At 40.3% G+C, this 18,700-nt stretch overlaps 1 protein-coding gene across 7 annotated transcripts in view; it reads right to left on the bottom strand.

The window, feature by feature from the left end:
• The window catches only part of kank1a (KN motif and ankyrin repeat domains 1a), a 104,635-nt gene that overhangs the window by 50,765 nt on the left and 35,170 nt on the right, over positions 1-18,700 (bottom strand). For 4 of the 7 annotated variants that reach the window (XM_007892626.2, XM_007892627.2, XM_007892630.2 and 1 more), the window contains exon 1: positions 12,215-12,368. The exons of 1 other annotated variant lie outside the window; for it this stretch is intronic. Coding sequence is in view for 1 of the 6 variants with exons in the window: in XM_007892629.2 (XP_007890820.2) it covers positions 11,944-11,956 (13 nt within the window). In the remaining 5 variants the exon portion in view is untranslated. Of the gene's footprint in view, positions 1-11,943; positions 12,013-12,214; positions 12,369-18,700 lie in introns of those variants that run through there. 2 more of the 7 variants (XM_042332913.1, XM_007892629.2) reach the window with 1 other exon arrangement.

Here is an 18,700-nt window from a genome sequence, read left to right as displayed (position 1 = left end):
AGTTCCTGGCTTCCAGAACAAAAGCAAACATATGCACGCCCACAAAGCTTTCACAGACCTTTCATCCAACGGCACACACCCTGTGATAAATTAGATTCAAAGTACATACTAAAGAAATGCTGGAATGTGTTTCGCTGCCTACACATCCTGGTTTCTCATAACAGCTCATAAACACCACTCAACACTGTCCAGTCAGCAGCATATGCTTCACAGCCCGATTCCACTCTCTACGATCTGTAGCAAGATGACTGCAGTGGATCCTTGAATGTCTGCCATCAACAAAACATAATCTACTACTTTACCTGCCCCATACATTCTCCTTTAAATCTGCAGAATACAACAGCACATGACGAAAATATTTTTTAAATATACATCACACAATGTTTTTAAAATTGAGGTCTTAAAAAGAGAGAAACTGATTTAGAAGCATGACACAGCCTTTTAGTAGATACAGTTATAATAATAAAAATAATCCTTGCATTTGATATAGCGCTTTTCACGTCGGGAGGACGTCCCAAAGCGCTTCACAGAATAGACTGTAAAGTGAATTGACTGTATATTTTTGGGCGAACGCGGCAGCCAATTGCGCACAGCAATGTCCCACAAACAGTCGTAGATTGAAAATGACCAATTTATTATTGTTTTATTTTTGTTTTTGAGGGATTATTATTAGGCGCGTGGAGTAAGGAAACTTGCCCAAAGTTGAACCTTGATTACCTACTTCAATTACTCACTAGGCGGAATCTCAACAACAACCACCAAATTACATTTGTACTGGGCCTTTCACGTCGGGAGGATGTCCCAAGGCGCTGGATGTTGAACAATAACCTGCATCTCCGTCAAGGCAACTAAATCAATTTATCCCCCATACATAAAATCCCTTTTAAACATCTTATACACAGCGTGCTGACAAACGCAGCATCAGATACTTTCCAGCCAAAGGCAAGTGGCAAACTCCAATTCACATCGAAGTGTCCTCTCTAGTTTTCCCCTCTCTCTCTTCCCCCACTTTCCCAAAAAAATGTACAAACATGTGTTAAGCAAATGAACAACTCGTAGGCGGTAAATGTAACTCATAATTGAGTGATGCAAAAAAACACCCAAAGCCCATCATTTTCTTTTGCACAACCTCCCCCTTCACTCACTGCCACCTGTGAGATGACATGCTCAGAACCAGTGTTTGGATATGTTCAGCCATCTACACTGTATGTTTCACCCACAAAATATACAGTCCATTCACTTTACAGTATATCCTGTGAAGCGTTTTAAGACGTCTCGAAGAGGTGATAAGGCGCTATATCAAATGCAAGGAATATTATTATTACATTCACGATCAATTACGCTAGAATCCTTTCATCTCATCCACACAGAAAACTCAGGCAAGTTCTACTTTTAGCCAAGCTAACTCGGGTTCAACAAAATACAAGTCCCAGCTGAATGTCGACGTACAGTTTATGCATTATGTTTTAATGAAGCATTACTGTTTTACTCGCTAACATAACATTAAAAAGTAAACTGCTGCTCATAGCAAAATGTAAAAGCAATAGCTGACTGCGATGAGGGATAAAGTGAACACCAGCAGTGCACAACACATTCCAGGATGTGTTTGAACCCGAGAACCGCATTCTTGCGAGGATTGATTTTAAAATTGATTCATAATACTGGGCGACACTGGCAACCAAACACGAGAAGCTGCATAAATACGCAAAAGTATAATGAAGAGATGACTACATAGGTGATTAATGTGCAGCACTACAACAGGAGTTTGCAAACTTCACGCAAGATTAGAATATTTTTGCAGTACAGTAAAACTCGTACAAGTTGATCTGTATAAATCGTATCATCACCTGAATTGTACATCTGCCTAAGTCCCGTTGAATTTCCTGGTATTTATATGTTGCACATAACTCAAACTTTGCATAAGTCATATTAAATGTATGGTCTGATATATCTGATACTCTGATATGATTTATGCGAGGTTTACTGTTGTACACAGTTAGTAAAGCCATGATATCGTTCTTGCCTCTCCCACCCCCCAAAATAATTGTGCAGATGTTACTCAGTTTTAACGTAATGGTTAAAGAAAAGCCTGAAGTAGCAGAGCACAGATCAGGCAATATAGTTCAGTCATATGTAAAACAGTCAGTCACAGATTGGACTGGACATTTATATTAATCCTCAGAGTGCCACAAAAGGCCGTGGATGCTGGATCCATTCAAATTGTCAAGACTGAGCTGGATAGATTTCTGTTAGGTAAGAGTATCAAGGGTTATGGGGCAAAGGCAGGTAATTGGAGATGAGGTACAGATCAGCCATGATCTAATAGAATGCCACAGGCTTGAGGGGCTGAATGGCCTACTCCTGTTCCTGTGTCATGGATGTACATCGTCTCTTGGTACATTGCCTTCCTCCAGGAGGCCGCTAACATGTATTAATACTCAGACTCGGGTTGACCCCTGATCTCAAAACTTTTTCTATGTTGGAGACAAATAGAATGGTTTTGATATGACAATGTCAATCATCAAGCTTTTAGCTTTCAATTAGTTCAAACATCAGCCTTTTGTAAACAATAACCAAAAAAAATTTGTATAGAGCCTTTCACGCCTGGAGGACATCCTGACGAAACTCTGATCGTGTTTTTAAAAAAAAACTGTTACAATCTTCCAGAGTGGGCTTTTGGGAGCCATAAGGCTCCACAAAGCAACCACTCTTCTAGTTACATGCATCACCTGAACAAGTCAGTCCCATTCTTTCGCTGCAAAACATTGTATTTTTTCTGTTTCACCCTCAATTTAGAATGGAGTCCTGCAGCTCAGTGGTTAGAGCACTCACCTTGCAAGCAAGAGACCTGGGTTTGATTCCCGGCAGGGCAATACCTTGGGCAAGTTTCCTTACTCCACACGCCTGATAATAATCCCTCAAGAAAAAAACCCAATAATAAATGAGTCACTTCAATCCACAACTGTTTGTGGGACACTGCTGTATGCAATTGGCTGCTGCGTTTCACACACAAAATATACAGTCAATTCACTTTACAATATATTCTGTGAAGCGCTTTGAGACGTCTCGAAGATGTGATAAAGTGCTATATCAAATGCAAGGATTATTATTATTATTATTATAATTTAAGATTTGCTCCAAGGCTTTCTCCAAGGCTGCTTTACAGTTTGCACGCAAGGAAGGTCTGAGCGACTGAACCTCCCATCTCATTCTTCAGTCATAATGTGAAAAGCCCTGTAGCTCTGTGGTTACAGCACTTGCCTTGCAAGCGAGACACCTGGGTTTAATTCCAGGCAGGACGAAACCTTGGGCAAGTTTCCTTACTCCACGGACCTGATAATAATCCCTCCAAAACAAAACAATAATAAATTGGTCACTTCAATCCACGACTGTTTGTGGGACACTGCTGTGCATAATTGGCTGCTGCATTTCGCCCACAAATATAATTCTACCATTTTAAACACAAAAGTCTGTTAGATGATAATAATAATCCCTGCATTTGATACAGCGCCTTATCACGTCTTCGAGATGTCCCAAAGCACTTCACAGAATATACTGTAAAACGAATTGACTGTATATTATGCCGGTGAAATGTATTGCAACTGTAGGCTCATTCCGACTAGTCAGTACAAAGAGTCTATCTAATAGTTCACCAAACTCAGAGATCGTAAGAAGCTGAACATGTCTTTTTTTGAAAAACTTTTGATGACACTGCGGATTTTTAAAAAATTATACATTGTATAGCACCTTTCACATCGGGAGGACATTCCAACTAAACAAACTAAAAGCTGATTGTGTTTTAAAAAAGCTGATTATGTTTTTAAAAAAAATTGTTCCCATATTCCAGAGTGGGAGCAACAATGCTCCAAATAGCAACCACTCCATCCAAAAGACGACATTACATGTCCCCCCATCACTGCATTGGAGTGTCAACCTAAACTGAGCATAAAATACTGATGTGGGCCTTGAACCCAGAAACTTCCAACTCAGAGGTGAGAGTGCTACCATCTGAGTACATGTAGTACTGGTAAACCTCTCGCTATCCGAATGTCTCATATCTGGAATTAGCTGGATCGGGTCCAAAAATAAATAAATAATATAAATGTTTAGTGGTATATGTTTTACCTACTTATTTTAAACATTAAATGTAAGAATTAGTAGTTAGCTGGAAAATCTGGCTTGCCATACCGGATCTCCACCCTATTTTCTGGTTAGCCGTGGGTTTAGTGTATTTTAATGTGACAGAGAATCTGTATTTCGCTTTGAGCAATATGAAACATTGAGTTCTACTTAGATAAGCAAACCTGAGCAATCAATTAAAGCAATTAGATTTTCAACCACCAGACTGAGGACCCTCCAAGAATAGTCACCTCCAGCAGGGAGAACGTGCCTGCCACCCCTATCGACTTAGGTCATAGAAACAAGAGAAGACCATTCAGCCCATCAAGCCTGACCCACCAATTTTCATGATCTGGTTGAACTAAATGACTATGTGCTATAATAAGTGTGCAGAATCCATTAATCATCCTCTTCCCTCACCCTGTGATCTTTAGAAAGTTATGACAATTATATATAGTTTGTCAAATGCTGCAGGGTAGACATGAAACCCTGGGCAGCCTGCTGAAATCTCACTCTCTTGCTTTAATAATAATCCTTGTGTTTCTTCGAGACGGCTCAAAGCGCTTCACAGGATATACTGTAAAATTGATTGACTATTTTGTGGGCATTAATAATAATCCTTACATTTGGCATGGCACTTTTCACATCAGGAGGATAGCCCAAAATACAGCGACTGCGTGTTTTATGGGTTAGTGCAGCAACAAATTTGTTCACACAATGTCCTACAAACAGCCATGGTGTAAGTGATCAACTTTATTTGGGAATTGTTGGCCAGGATAATTACAAAATTGATCATTCTTCCACAGTAGCCATGCGCCAACAATTCATAAACCTTTATCTTTGTTGCTGGAAAACATTTGCTCGAATAAATGCTTACATATTTCTGAAATAAGCACTCATTGTTGGATCCCATCCCTGAACATCCCTGAGTATTGTCATGGAAACAAAATGTTGTTTGAACATTCCAGTCAACTCTTCTCTTTCCACCCTATCCCCAACCACTTTGAACATCACAACAACATATTGCATTTAGTGTCTTTCACATCAGTTGGACGTCCCAAGGCGATGGACAGTGAAGGGTTTGTGCCAGAGCTGGAGATTGGAGTTAAGAGAGGTTGAGGGCAAAGGAATGAGAGGATAATAATAATCTTTGCATTTGATATAGTGGCTTATGACATCTTCAAAACGTCTCAGAAAGCACTTTGCAGAATATATATTATAAATTGAATTGACTGTATATTTATGGGCGAAACGTGGGAGTCAATTGCGCACAGCAGTAACCCACAAATAATAGTGGATTTAGGTACCAAATTATTGTTATCTTTTTTCAATGGATTTTTACCCCCGGAAAAGCGATCCGCAAATCGACTAACCACCAGGTTCCTGCTTACTGCTAGGTAAACAAAGGCGTGTGGAGTAGGGAAACTTGCTCAAAGTTTCACCCTGCTCGAGCATCGAATCCAGGTGCTCTCGCTTGCGAAACGAATGCTCTAACCACTGAGCTACAGCTAATGTAAAGACTGTATTTTGTGGGAGAAATGCAGCAACCATTGCGCACAGCAATGTCTCACAATCAGCCATGGAATGAGTGACCAATTGTTATTTGGGGGATTGTTGGCCATGTTGGGAGAAACTCCTTTCTCTTTTCAAACAGTGACGAGGGATCTTTGCCGTCTTCCTGAACAGGTAGATTAAATCTCGGTTTAACATCTCACCTGAAGGATGACAACACACCCCAGCATTGTATTGGAGTGTCAGCTTAGACTATGTGATTCCAAGTCCCAATGCGGGGCTTGAACCCACAACCTTCTGACCCAAGAGGCAAGAGTGCTACCACTGTGCCAGGCTGACAAACAATGACCGAAGGCAGAGTTAAGGAGGAAGGTCTTAAGACGGGCATTGAAGGAGGCAAAGGAGGGACGAGGCGAATCGGCTCACAGAGCTTGGTGCAGGAGAGGACACGAGCTGCAGAGATCAGAGTAATCTGCAGCTTGTGGAGGGAAGAGTTGGGAAGACCGGCAAGCAGAGAGTTCTGAATAGTAGCCATGCAATGCTTATCATCTGCCTGAACAGGACAGCTCAGGAGTGTCAGCCTAGATTATGTGAGTTCAAAGTCCCAACAGGAAGTTTGAACCCAAAACCTTCTGACTCAGAGGTGAAAGAGTAACCAATGAGCCAGGCTGGCATATTTAGCGCAATGATATAAGAACAATACCGATCTGAACATTAGACATTAGCTCCAACTAATAGTGTGTCAATCTGACTTTGTGTCAATCTGGTTTAGTTGGTAGCGCTCACACCTCTGAGTCACAAGGTTGTGGGTTGAAGCCCAACATTGGGGCTTAGAATTAAATATAAGATGTCACTCCAACGCAGTGCTGGGAGGGGTGAAGGGGTACTGCTGCGTTATTGGACGTGCTATTTTTCAGATGAAACATTAACCCAAGGTTCCGTTTGCTTGTTCAGGAGGACATTATTATCCTCAGTTTTCATTTGGAATTGATAGTGACCAAAACTCAAAATACAAGTCTTATAAACTACCCTTAATAGTAGCAGTAGTGTCAGGTTTCCGCTGCACACTGGACAAACCATGGCTGCAAAATAATGTAAAGTGTTTCAGTTCATTTTATCAAGAAAAAACTAATCTGGGAGTCTAGACTGCAGTAGTGTAAATTCATCGAGTCTTGTGCCAATATAATTTTCCACTGTGCAATGAAATTTCGTTCCAGCAATCACACAAATGCACAACACAAATACTGTGACCTGCTCCACATGAATGCTGCTTGTCTGGCCCAGTTTTGTTGCAAATCAGTCGACCTGCTGTGCAATGCAATACAAAAATTACAATACAGAAAAAATAAATGAAATCTAACCAGCTTGCAATCTAGGCACGCCCAACAAACATCACCCTGGGAGTAACCACTTTGGTATAAAATGTACAATGGGTTTTGGCGGAAGTATAAAAACCATTTTACACAAGTTTGCAATTTGGGTCTTTCTCGCCAATCATAAATCTCACTCATAAATGTTTTCCCCCTGGTTTGGCAGTTCCACCTGGCATCAGTTTTACTGGAACACCTCCAGCTACAATGCATAAAGGAAACTTACCACCGCAGTGCAGAGAGTACATTTGATCTTGAGTTATATGAAACCAGTTAAACTGTAGGAGTTATCACAATTAGGGCAGAACACCCCAGCAGAAAAGGTGTGATATGTGTGTATGCGCATATATAATATATATATGTATTATAGGTATATAAGCAGTGACTCAGCACTTGACTTTCAGTATATACATTCAGCTTCGGAAGAACAATTGGAGCAGTCGCTGGGAGAACAGGGGCAAATTTAAAGAGTTGGGAGCCAAATCTCCAAATTGTTGTGTGCAAGGAGAATATAATTAAAAAATGTCAGTTTCTTCTTCAAATAAAACTAAGCAATGTTGAGATGCTGGTGGGGTATGCAACACGAAAACCACTGCACATTTCTGACGAGAAATGGTTTGAATTGGAGAGGATGGAGATCAAAGAACACATTAAAAAAGTTTCCATCGCGTGAAAGAATCACAGCCGGGTGTTGCTTGTTGTGCAGCAGGAGGTTTAATCCAGTTGGAATGCAGCCAACCCCTGTGCGAGTCTCAACCTGAGGACATAACTGGGTTTGTCTCAGTACACGTGGATACACACACACACACACACACACACAATCATCATCTCACTGACTGTCTGGTTCCCACAACGCTTTCTCTTGGTATAGGTCAGCCTCTGTAAACTGCTGCACCATGATAGGTTTAGGCTGAGACAGTGTGGTATTCATTTGGATGAAACATTTTGAGATTAAAATTCCTGACAAGCTGATTATACTCAAATGCATCTGAATTAAACTCCCAAAGCACAGATTACAGATCAATCCTTTATTGAGGGGGGTGGAGAGAGACTGGGGAAGAGGGAGGAAGGAAATATATAAGCAAAGATTAGCAGTTTAATTATCTGAGCCAAGAAAGCAGGAATGCTTATGCTGTAGGTGTGAATCTCTCAACGACACGTCACAATAGAGGGTTCAGCCCTAGATATTCCTGTTGGCACAGTTTTGTAACCAGTTACACTGAAGGGCCACAAATAGCCAACGGCAATTCAACCGGCAGGACAAAGATTAATTTGGATGCCTCAAACTGTACAGAAGTTCCATTGTTTTCCCAATTCCTGCATATATGTATTGTGCAGATGAAAATAAGTTTCATTGGTGAAAAGGTTAACTCCACTCGTAAAAAGATTACAATAGTGTATCTCATCTCTCTCCCACCCCACAATCAGCAAAAGGGTTGAGCATTATTTGAATGTATTTGCAAATTTACATAATCTATGCCATAACAATATAAATCTGAAAAGCCCAGCAGTAAATCTGAGAAATGTTCCAAAAGACTTGGTGCCAACACAATCCAATCATATTGCATCACTTTGAGTTGTAAACAAATGCAGGCATTTTAAACCCGTGAGCAAAAATTGTGCACTTTAAAGGCAAAACCTTTAACAATGGTAGAATCCAAACAGAGACTTGAAGCTTCCCCGATCACTATATAATTTACAAATAAGATTTGCTTTTGCCTCCCTTCATAATTTACTAATAAGATTTTCTTTTGACTTCCTATCAGAGTTAAACGTAAAGCAACCACAAGAACACCAGTTGAAACTAATTAATTTGAACCTTCAAACATTTGCAACCAAACACTGTGCGCAGTCAACTGTTTCGCAATGCTTTTTCTGTACTGTTCCATCTTAAGACATCTAATATTAAAAATCTCCGTCAAGTTAAAGGTCACATGGGCTGGAATCTCATCTGAAAGGCTGAAATCTATCCATTGGCCAGACAGCTATCAAAAATACACAAGCTTCAATTAGACTCTAACAAAACATTTTGAAAGGCAAGGGGAAAAGGGGTGACAGATATTTAACTTTAGATACAAGCAAAACCTAAAACTGACTTGTTGCACAATTCTCCAACATGTTGCTTTGAGCAGCCAACATTCAGCCTTTGTTTAAAAATATATTGGTAATATTAGGCATATTAGTATCAAGGTCAAAGGACACTTGAAGCTTTACTGTTAAATTCTATTTTCAAAGATAGGCATGTTTACACACACAAAATAGTGCTTTGCTGCATAAGCGTTTTAATGCAAGAGTATTTCATCTCTCGTCAGGGATATTTGGCCTCCATACCTAGACATTTGCTTCAAAGGGTTAGGAGCCAGAAATACGTGCATTCCAACACATTTTATTAGACTGTGTTCTTGCTCTCTCCCTTTTATCTGTTTCGATATTCCCTCAGCAGAAAACAATCTCAAGTTGAAATGGCCCAGGGCTGCTGCCCCCTGAACTCACCACGGTAGCACTGTTCAGATTGAGATGCAAATTAGGGGGCTCCAAAGTATTTTTAGCATCAAGCTTCCACCCTACACCCTCCCCCCACCCATATCAAAACTTCACCACTCTCTTCAGGAGCGTCAATCATTAAAAACAGATCGTTAAACAACCACTTTAATGCTGCAATCTGTCAACTAGAATAGCCTCACTCTTAAAATTCTGCATCGAGTGTTCTTTGAAGAGGAACGTGAAGTTGAGAACAGCAGCAATGTCGCTCAGCAGCAAGAAAATAATCATAAAATGTAATCTTTTCAACTGCTCGGTGTTCTTGGTAGCAATGAATCAGAGCTAGAAATACAGTCTACGCTCTCTGGGGAAAAAAAATCAGCACAGTATCTTAAACAACCTGTCAGTGAAATTTTTCCTTACTTTAAAAGTCAAAAGATCCCGACAACCTAGATTTCCAATTTTGAACTTTTAAGTGTGTTAAATACGCATTTTGCCCACAAAATATACTGTCAATTCACTTTACAATATATTCTGTGAAATGCTTTGAGACATCTCAACGATGTGATAAGGCGCTATATCAAATGCAAGGATTATTATTATACCTTCAAGGTCAATAATGGAGTTGTTTTGCTCACAAAATATACAGTCAATTCATTTTACAGCATATTCTGTGAAGGGCTTTGAGGCATCTCAACATAATATCAAATATATCAAATGTTGTTGTTATTATTCATTGTAATAATAATAATAATCCTTGCATTTTATATAGCGCTTTTCACATCGGGAGGACGTCTCAAAGCGCTTCATAGAACACACTGTAAAGTGAATTGACTGTATATTGGTGGGCGAACGCGGCAGCCAATTGCGCACAGCGATGTCCCACAAACAGTCGTAGATTGAAAGTGACCAATTTATTATTGTTTTTGGTTTTGGAGGGATTATTATTAGGCGTGTGGAGTAAGGAAACTTGCCCAAGGTTTCACCCTGCCTGGAATTGAACCCAGGTCTCTCGCATTGTACACACCTAGCAGCAGGTTACACAAATATAGGAGGCTTGACAGGAGGTTGCCGTAGAGAACTTCCTGTTTTTTCCTGCCAAATTATATTCTATTATTTATTAACCACATTTGTAAACAAGTTTTCTTGACTTGCCATTTTTTCCTTTAAACACCTTATCTATCTCGGTCCTGGCTTTGGCTACACATTCACAGCCTTTCCCCCAAAAATAAGAAAATAAGGGCATTTCCCTCCCACCCCCCAGAAAAAGGAATCTTGGAAATAAAAGGAAATTGTGCAAACATTTGCTCACAAGAGAGACTTTTGTGTATTGGAACTCTCCATTAACGCAGCATTTCACAGGCTCAGCAAGGCAAAACATGGTTGACAAGACAGGTTCATGGTCAGTGTTAGTCCTTATTAAATGCCGAGTCACTAAAAGAGGAACCAGCAGTCAGATAAGGCTGGTGAGGAGGAGGAGGAAGGAAAAACGAACTCAAGAATGTGGACTGCTCTTGCAAACTACCAAATGGCCATCTGGAAACATCATAGAGAGAGGATTGTCGGCCAACTCTGCCAGGGAATGGCAGGTACACTGGGCAGACTGACAAATTGAGGAAATAGCTGAAATGCCATATCTTGCAATGCACGCGAGCTCGCAATCTTGGAATTTATGGAACTTAAACACTGGCTAAATAAGATAATATCCAGATAAAATTAAGTAAAATGCCATAAGTTTATCTTAACTAAACACCTCTTCCCCCATCTTGATTATTCGCCAATCAAAGTTGATTTGGAGGCTCACACAACTCGGTGAACATTTCTATACTGGACAACCTTTGCCATATTACACAGACACAATGAGTATTGAAACTTTGTCTATTAAAGGTTACAGACCAGAATTTTCCACTACATGGTTACTGCACAAGTGAGGTCTTTTGGTCCACGAAATGCAAATACGGTAAGAACAGTAGCTGAGTTTTACTGAAGTTTTCACGCAGTAAACAAAGTGCAGGCAAGCAATCCAGTTTGATGCAGCAGACTTCCAACACAACATCAGCAAAATGAAAGCTTGTTGCAGGCAATATTGCACACATCTCAAAATAGCCTTTAGCCACCTATGCCCAAGTTCTCAACAACTTTTTCCAAATCTTTCTGGCTTGCGTCTTCCCTCCATGCCTTTTTTTAAAAAAATGTCTCTCTCTGACCAAAAACTTCAAGTTCCTCCTCCTTTCTTCCCAACTTGGAGATATCCCCCACCATTCTTGAGAAGCACTTTGAGACTTTCACCGATATAAAGTCACAATTCAAAAGTGCAAGTAGTTTTCAATACGTTTAAAAAAGGGGATTGTAAGATTTTCCTGCAATCACAGATCAATAAGCAGGATACGACAAAGAAAGATTGTGATATTCTTTTGAAAGCACCCAATTATCTGAATTTTTGTAAAGCAATGTTTCTTACCTTTTGGTGACATATTAAAGCTCCTGACTGACTAGTGTAGAACATTCAGCAGGCACAGCAGAAGGGGACAGTGTTACTGGTCAGAATAAAAGTCAGTGAAAACTGAGATCTGGGTATCACCTCCTACCCGAATTAGCTACTTTAATCATAGGAGTGTAAGGCGACACCTCAATCGCAATCTGGTGGGTGCATAACCACTTAAAAAGAACCAATGGAAACCAAAGGTCTTCAAAATGTCAGGATCAGAAGAAAACAAGTAGCTGTTACTCACCAAGAACAACACAGGGAGGAACAAACATTCCTGGTCGCCAGATGTAAAATACTGCTCAGCCCTTTATAGCTAGTGAACTTTAAAACAAAATACTAAGACTGGGAGCTGCAGGCACCAGCAACTTTACATGAGCTCGACCACGCTGCAGTACTTCACATGCCTCAGGTTAAATATTAACTGCACTGACTTAATAGACAATCTGCACCAAAAGGTATCTATCTCCCAGTTTCCTAGATGAAGACACACCTCCACTGATTCAAAGTCTTACAATCACTGTGTGCTTAACAAACTAAAGCACAAACAAAGGCTTCCTATGTGTAGACGTGTAAAGGAATGCAAAGTAAAAGGAATTAAGTTCATTAAAAGGAAATTTCTTTTTTCAAAAAAACCTTTTCAATTCACTGCCCCTTTAATTTACATTTAAACTGTAATAAAATGCTGGAATTAATTATTTTAATCAAATTGAGTACAGCATGAAATGAGTTCTGGTCTTTTGAGGAAGTGCAGGATGCAGAAGGATCTGGGAGGGTGGTGAGAATCAGTGAATATTCACAGGGTAGGGAGTTTTTTCCAGTGTGCTGGCCAACAATCCCCCAAATAAAGTTGGTGATTCACTTCATGGCTGTTTGTGGAACGTTGCTCTGTGGAAATTGGCTGTCACATTTGCCTAAAATAGAGTCACTACACTTTACGATGTATCCTGTGAAGTGCTTTGAGACATTCTCCCATTGTAAAACGTGCTGTAGCAAATTTAAGAATTATTTGACAAAAAACTCTCTGCCGCCCACCCCGCCCACACACAAAATCAGTTAAACAGCTTTCAATAATAGAAATTTTCCACCCACACGGAAATGTAGACGATAGAATCTGGTTTTATTCAAATACTGGTACCCAGTCAAACTAAATTATCTCTTAAAGTGTCAGACTTCATTTGTCAGCTTTTAACCTTTACGGTTTGCTTCCCTGTATGTGGACCAATCTTAAAACCTTTAAGTCCCATTTGCATTTGACATAAAAAAAAGCAGATCCATAAAACTTATCTGTACGCATTTCCTAATTTCAGAACACCACATGAAGGATAGTCTCAGAGGGGGTCATTCCTCCTATGGTTTCCGCATAAAATCTGCCAAGTACAGAATCAAGGAAAGTGCACACATATTTTGCATCATATTGGAATATTCATTCACAGTCTTTCCCATCCTCCTTAGGATCAATTTCTTCTTGAAGGAGCAATTGCAGACACTAAAAAATGGGTTGAATGGTCTCCTACTGTGACGTACATTTGTTTGGTCCCAAACACTAACAGTATCAGACTATAATAATAATAATCCTTGCATTTGATATAGCGCTTTTCACGTCTTCTATTTGTGGGTGAATTGAGATAGCCAATTGCACACAGCAGTGTCCCACAAACAGTCATGACCAAATTGAGTGACCATATTATTATTATTTTTTGAGGGATTATTATCCCCAAAGTGATCCACCAATCGACTAACAACCGGGTTCCTCTTTACTGCTAGGTAAAAAGAGAGAGATTACTCCGAGATTTTAGGGGTAGCACAATTAGGGGTAGAGCATGACAGTTAAGGCCTCAGCTTTATGTCCTTCCCTGCTCCGTAACAGCTCTACTAAGTGCTCTAATGGAAATTACAACATAGGAGGCCATTCAGCCCATCGAGACTAACCTAGCGATAGATGTGATAGCTATTTCACTGGAGCTAACCACTCAAATCCCAATTCCAAACTCTTCCCACACACACACACCCTTTTATATCCCTCCTCTTCAAACATTTGTCCAATTTACTTTTTTTTAAAAATTATGATCTTAGCCTTAATAGTCAATTGTGGCAAAGCATTCTTCGTTCTGTCAGCACACTCCAAAGTACTACAGTATGTATATTTTTGTCTTATCAACACAGTCTGTTCTTGAGTACTGTTCTTTGGAAGTTAAGCAGAAGAGATGGAAATCCCACAGAAAGCAGTCCCATAATAGATTATATGGAGGAATGAGAGAATGGAGCTATAAATGAAGAAGACTGTGCAACACTCATATGTAAACTCTGTACTAGCATAGAGAGCTAAACTTGGACAGTGAATACAATCAATATTGATATCAGAACCATAAAATGGCAGGGAGTGGATACCATACTGTAGATCCAGAGAATAGAAGAGCAATCTAACAGCGCAAAAATATTTGGCCTGGTTAAGACACCTTTGTAGGTTGGGAAATAAACTACGAAACAGATGAGATCACAGTAAGAAGGACAACCAAGGAAGAGCTGGAAGATTTCAGGCAGAAAACTGAGGCAAAGTGTTAATTACATACATTAGTAAATTGCAAAATTGGTATGGGGTTGGTTCGTTGCCGCCCTATGCATTCTTTTCGCACCAGACAAGAGTTAAGAGAGAAAAAATCTTAGCACAAAACTAACAAGGTCTGAAATAAGCAAATAAGTCTAATTTCTAGTGTGTGCCTAGCACCCATACATACACACATACACGCAAGTGTGCGCAGACTGAAGGGCATGAATAAGGCAAATCACATTTCCAAATCATTCACTTCAGTTTATCACCCCCCAGGGGACTTCCTTACTCCACATGCCTCTGTTTACCTAGCAGTAAGTAGGAACCCAGTTGTTTTTTTCTGTGGGTAATAATTCCTTTTAAAAAAAATTAATAAATTGGTCACTTCCATCCACAACTGTTTGTGGACACTGCTGTATGCAATTGGCTGCTGTGTTTCGCCCACAAAGTATACAGTTAATTCACTTTACAGTATATTCTGTGAAGCGCTTTGAGACGTCTCAAAGATGTGATAAGGCATTATATCAAATGCAAGGATTATTATTATCATATTGCTTTGACACTAAGTTTGTCTCCGAAAAAAATCTCTTTATTGTGAATCGCTGGTTTTCCCCAGCTCTGGAACAGAGTCGGATACACCGTTGCTTCCATAACTTGGAATTCAATCTCAATCACATAAAGTGCCCGGCAAATCAGTGTGTGACAACTTCAAACAAGCATTGCGGGAACATCAAGATGATCATACATGCGTGAATTACCATTGCAACTTTTTCTTTGATCTCGGCAAGCCAGATAATGGTAGGTCAATGGCCCACAAACAGCCTGTGGTAAAAGACCAATTTTTGAGTTTGGGGGATTGTTGGCCAGGACATCTGACGAGAGGCGAGAGTGCTACCAACTGAGCCAGCCAATGAACCTAATTTCTTAAAAAAAATAAAGACTATTTCTCCAGGGATCTATTGAGAGGCAATATACATCTCTGCTATCTGCAGTTCTGCCTGCAAATCTAGATTGCTCAGTTTACAAAATGTTTTAAATCCTGATCTTGTACATAATGGATCCTCTGGGATGGTCATGCTCAGAAACACATAATATGGAAGTGGGGCGTGGACAAAGAGAACTGCGTTGAAGGTCCACAATCAGCAGTTTGTGACAGAGGACAACTAGTCAAGCCTTGCAAGCACCAGGAGAAACATTCCTCAGTTGCAGTGAGATAATGTAGTAAGCTTGATCAAGTCCTTGAATACGTAATCGAGGGCTTGTCCTTAACCAAGCCCTGTCGGGGAGGGGGAGCGGAAAAAGAAAAACAGCAAGAGGGATTATAGATTGTATGACAGCCCCCCAATGGTTTAGTAAGTTTATCCTGCTAGTTTATCAAGCTCTATGGTTTGATCTCCATTCTCAACTTTTTCCCTTTCTTTCCCAGAGGCATGAAGCCAATTAGAGTTCCCCTCTGATGTCCTGCCCAATTCTAGTCAAGCCAGCCCAAGAAAGGAGACTTATTTTGTTGAATAAAGAAAACAACACTCTTGAAATCCTACACCGATTGGTGTGCAACCAGATTAAAACAGTTAATGTGGTTGTCATAATGCAGTAATATCATGGTGTTTATGAAATCAATGCAGCATAAAAGATCAGAGTGAAGGAAGAAAAAAAAAGGATGAGTGACAGTCAGTCATGAGGGTGGAGGGTGGCAAACAGAGGCAGGGACAGAAGAACAAGAGAACCTGGTGCTATCAGAGAACCAGAAGGACCAGTGCTTTCAACAAGTACAATGAACTAGTCATCAGTGGGGATAAGGAGGAGGCCAGCTGGGGGGACAACCAACATACTAATCACAGCACCGTGGCACATATTGTAATTCATGGGAGGAACAAATTAAGGAGAGGATTAATGTTACAAGAGATTAAATTATTAGAGTCATAAAGGAATTGTTTGCAGTCACAATCGAGAGCACAGGAAGCTATACTGTCTCCCCGGAGTCATGGAGAAGGATGTTTTGAGACGATTGGGAAAGAACTTGGAAATGGAGGGTGAGCAACTAGTAGCTGTAGTCTACATGGGAACCAATCACATAGGGCAGTACTCAAGGGAGGTCCTTCTCGGTGACTGTCAGAAATTAAAGATTTAATTAAAGGGCAGGATCTCCATAATAATAATCCTTGCATTTGATGTTAGCACTTTTCATGTCGGGAGGACGTCCCAAAGCGCTTCACAGAACACACTGTAAAGTGAATTGACTGTATATTTGTGGGCGAATGCGGCAGCCAATTGCGCACAGCAATGTCCCACAAACAGTCGTAGATTGAAAATGACCAATTTATTATTGTTTTTGGTTTTGGAGGGATTATTATGAGGCGTGTGGAGTAAGGAAACTTGCTATGAGAATGATAATTCCCACATTACATCCAGTCACACACAAACAGGTAACATGGGCAGGCAGATCAAGGAGGTGAAGTGGAAGTGAGGGAATGGTGCGGGAGTAAGGTTTTTTTAGTGGGACACTGGCACCAGTTCTGGAACAAGTGTGGGCGGAGCTGTACCTGAGGATTGTCGTTACTTGAGGAGGTATCAAGGTTCCAGTGGAAAGGTTAACTGCCCACAAAACAGTCATTGCATTTTACACCATATTCTGTGAATCACTTTGGGATTCCCTCTGACAATGAAAGGCACTGTCTTGCCAAATATAATGATTATATTATAATAAATGGGACTGAAAGGATACATTTAAACGAGTGGGTTGGGGGAAGAAGCTGGTTAAAAAAACTATAAAAGGGAAAAGTAGAGGAGAAAGTGGGTGGGGGAGCATATAAATTTGAGGGAATACAAGTCACTAAAAAAAAAGGAAGCTACAATGGTGCCAGTAAAAATAAAAACTATAATGAATTGTAGCTGCCACAGAAACTGCACCTACTGAAGTATGTAGACACTTAGATATAGGGAACTGCAGATGCACTTTCAACCACACCACTGCACAATGCTCCAAGTGTACAACATGTGTCTCCATTTACATACCTATCTACCTCCCACTTTAGACTCTCCCATTCATTTGCAATTTGCTGGATTTGATATGAGGAGGAAGTGAAAGGAAAACCTTCTCCAGGGCTCTGCCAATTATGATCTTCAGCAGTTTACTGGGTCACACGACTTTGCAGGATGATTATTCAACCCGTTCATCAGTCAGTTAAACCTGCCCCATTGATCACTAGTCAGAAACACCAGTACTGCAGGTTAAATAGTACAATCACGACTGGAATGCTCAGGTACAGAAGTAGAATACCAAAATATATCAGAACCATAAGGCATTTGTTATATATAATATATACTGTGTATATATATATATATATACACACACACACACCTCCCTGGTTTGTATTTTTGTTGTGTTATAAATAATGTTGCTTGGCCATATACATGAGATTAATCAAAGCAATATACAGGTCCCCCCAAACACACACAATCCCCCCCACTACCACATGCACACAGCACCCCCCTCACACACTCGCGCAGCCGCCCCCCCCCCACCCACACACTTTAATCCACGACTGTTTGTGGGACACTGCTCTGCGCAATTGACTGCTGCGTTTAGCCCATAAGTATACAGTCAATTCACTTTACAGTATATTCTGTGAAGTGCTTTGAGTCTAGAAGATGTGAAAAGCGCTATATCAATGCAAGGTTTATTATGATTATAAATGTACCAAAAACCCAATCCCTCAACCAGCAAAAAAAAAGCTCCCCAATAAAATTAACTTATGCCCTGAACCACAGAAGGATTACCATGACATTCCAGGCACAAATATGGATGTGAAATGAATTTCCAAAGCTATATTTTTAAGGAGATTTGAAGCCACTCCCTAGCATTTTTGGTATGACAACTCTACACTCCTAAAGCTTTAAATGTCAGCATTTTTGCATGGCTTACAGGCAACCGCTCAAAACAAAAAGCACATGACGAGTCTTCAGCAACTCTCGATTAGATGCGAGGGCAACTGATACACAAATCCAAATACAAGATGAGGCTCTATCCCATCAGATCACATAGTAAACTGCGGGAGTGGTATAAGCCACTGTTAAGTGCTCCAGGATGCTATCCGGCGTGAAGGGTGCTACATAAATGCAAATTATTGTTTTTGTTAAGTGCAAGAAAGAGAAGCAAAAGTTCAGATTTGAGAGAGGAGA

The sequence above is a fragment of the Callorhinchus milii genome, unplaced genomic scaffold, assembly GCF_018977255.1.
Source record: "Callorhinchus milii isolate IMCB2004 unplaced genomic scaffold, IMCB_Cmil_1.0 Scaffold1, whole genome shotgun sequence".
NCBI lineage: Eukaryota > Metazoa > Chordata > Chondrichthyes > Chimaeriformes > Callorhinchidae > Callorhinchus > Callorhinchus milii.
The sequence above is the reverse complement of the archived record's forward strand: the minus strand, read 5'-3'. Positions and strand labels throughout refer to the sequence as shown.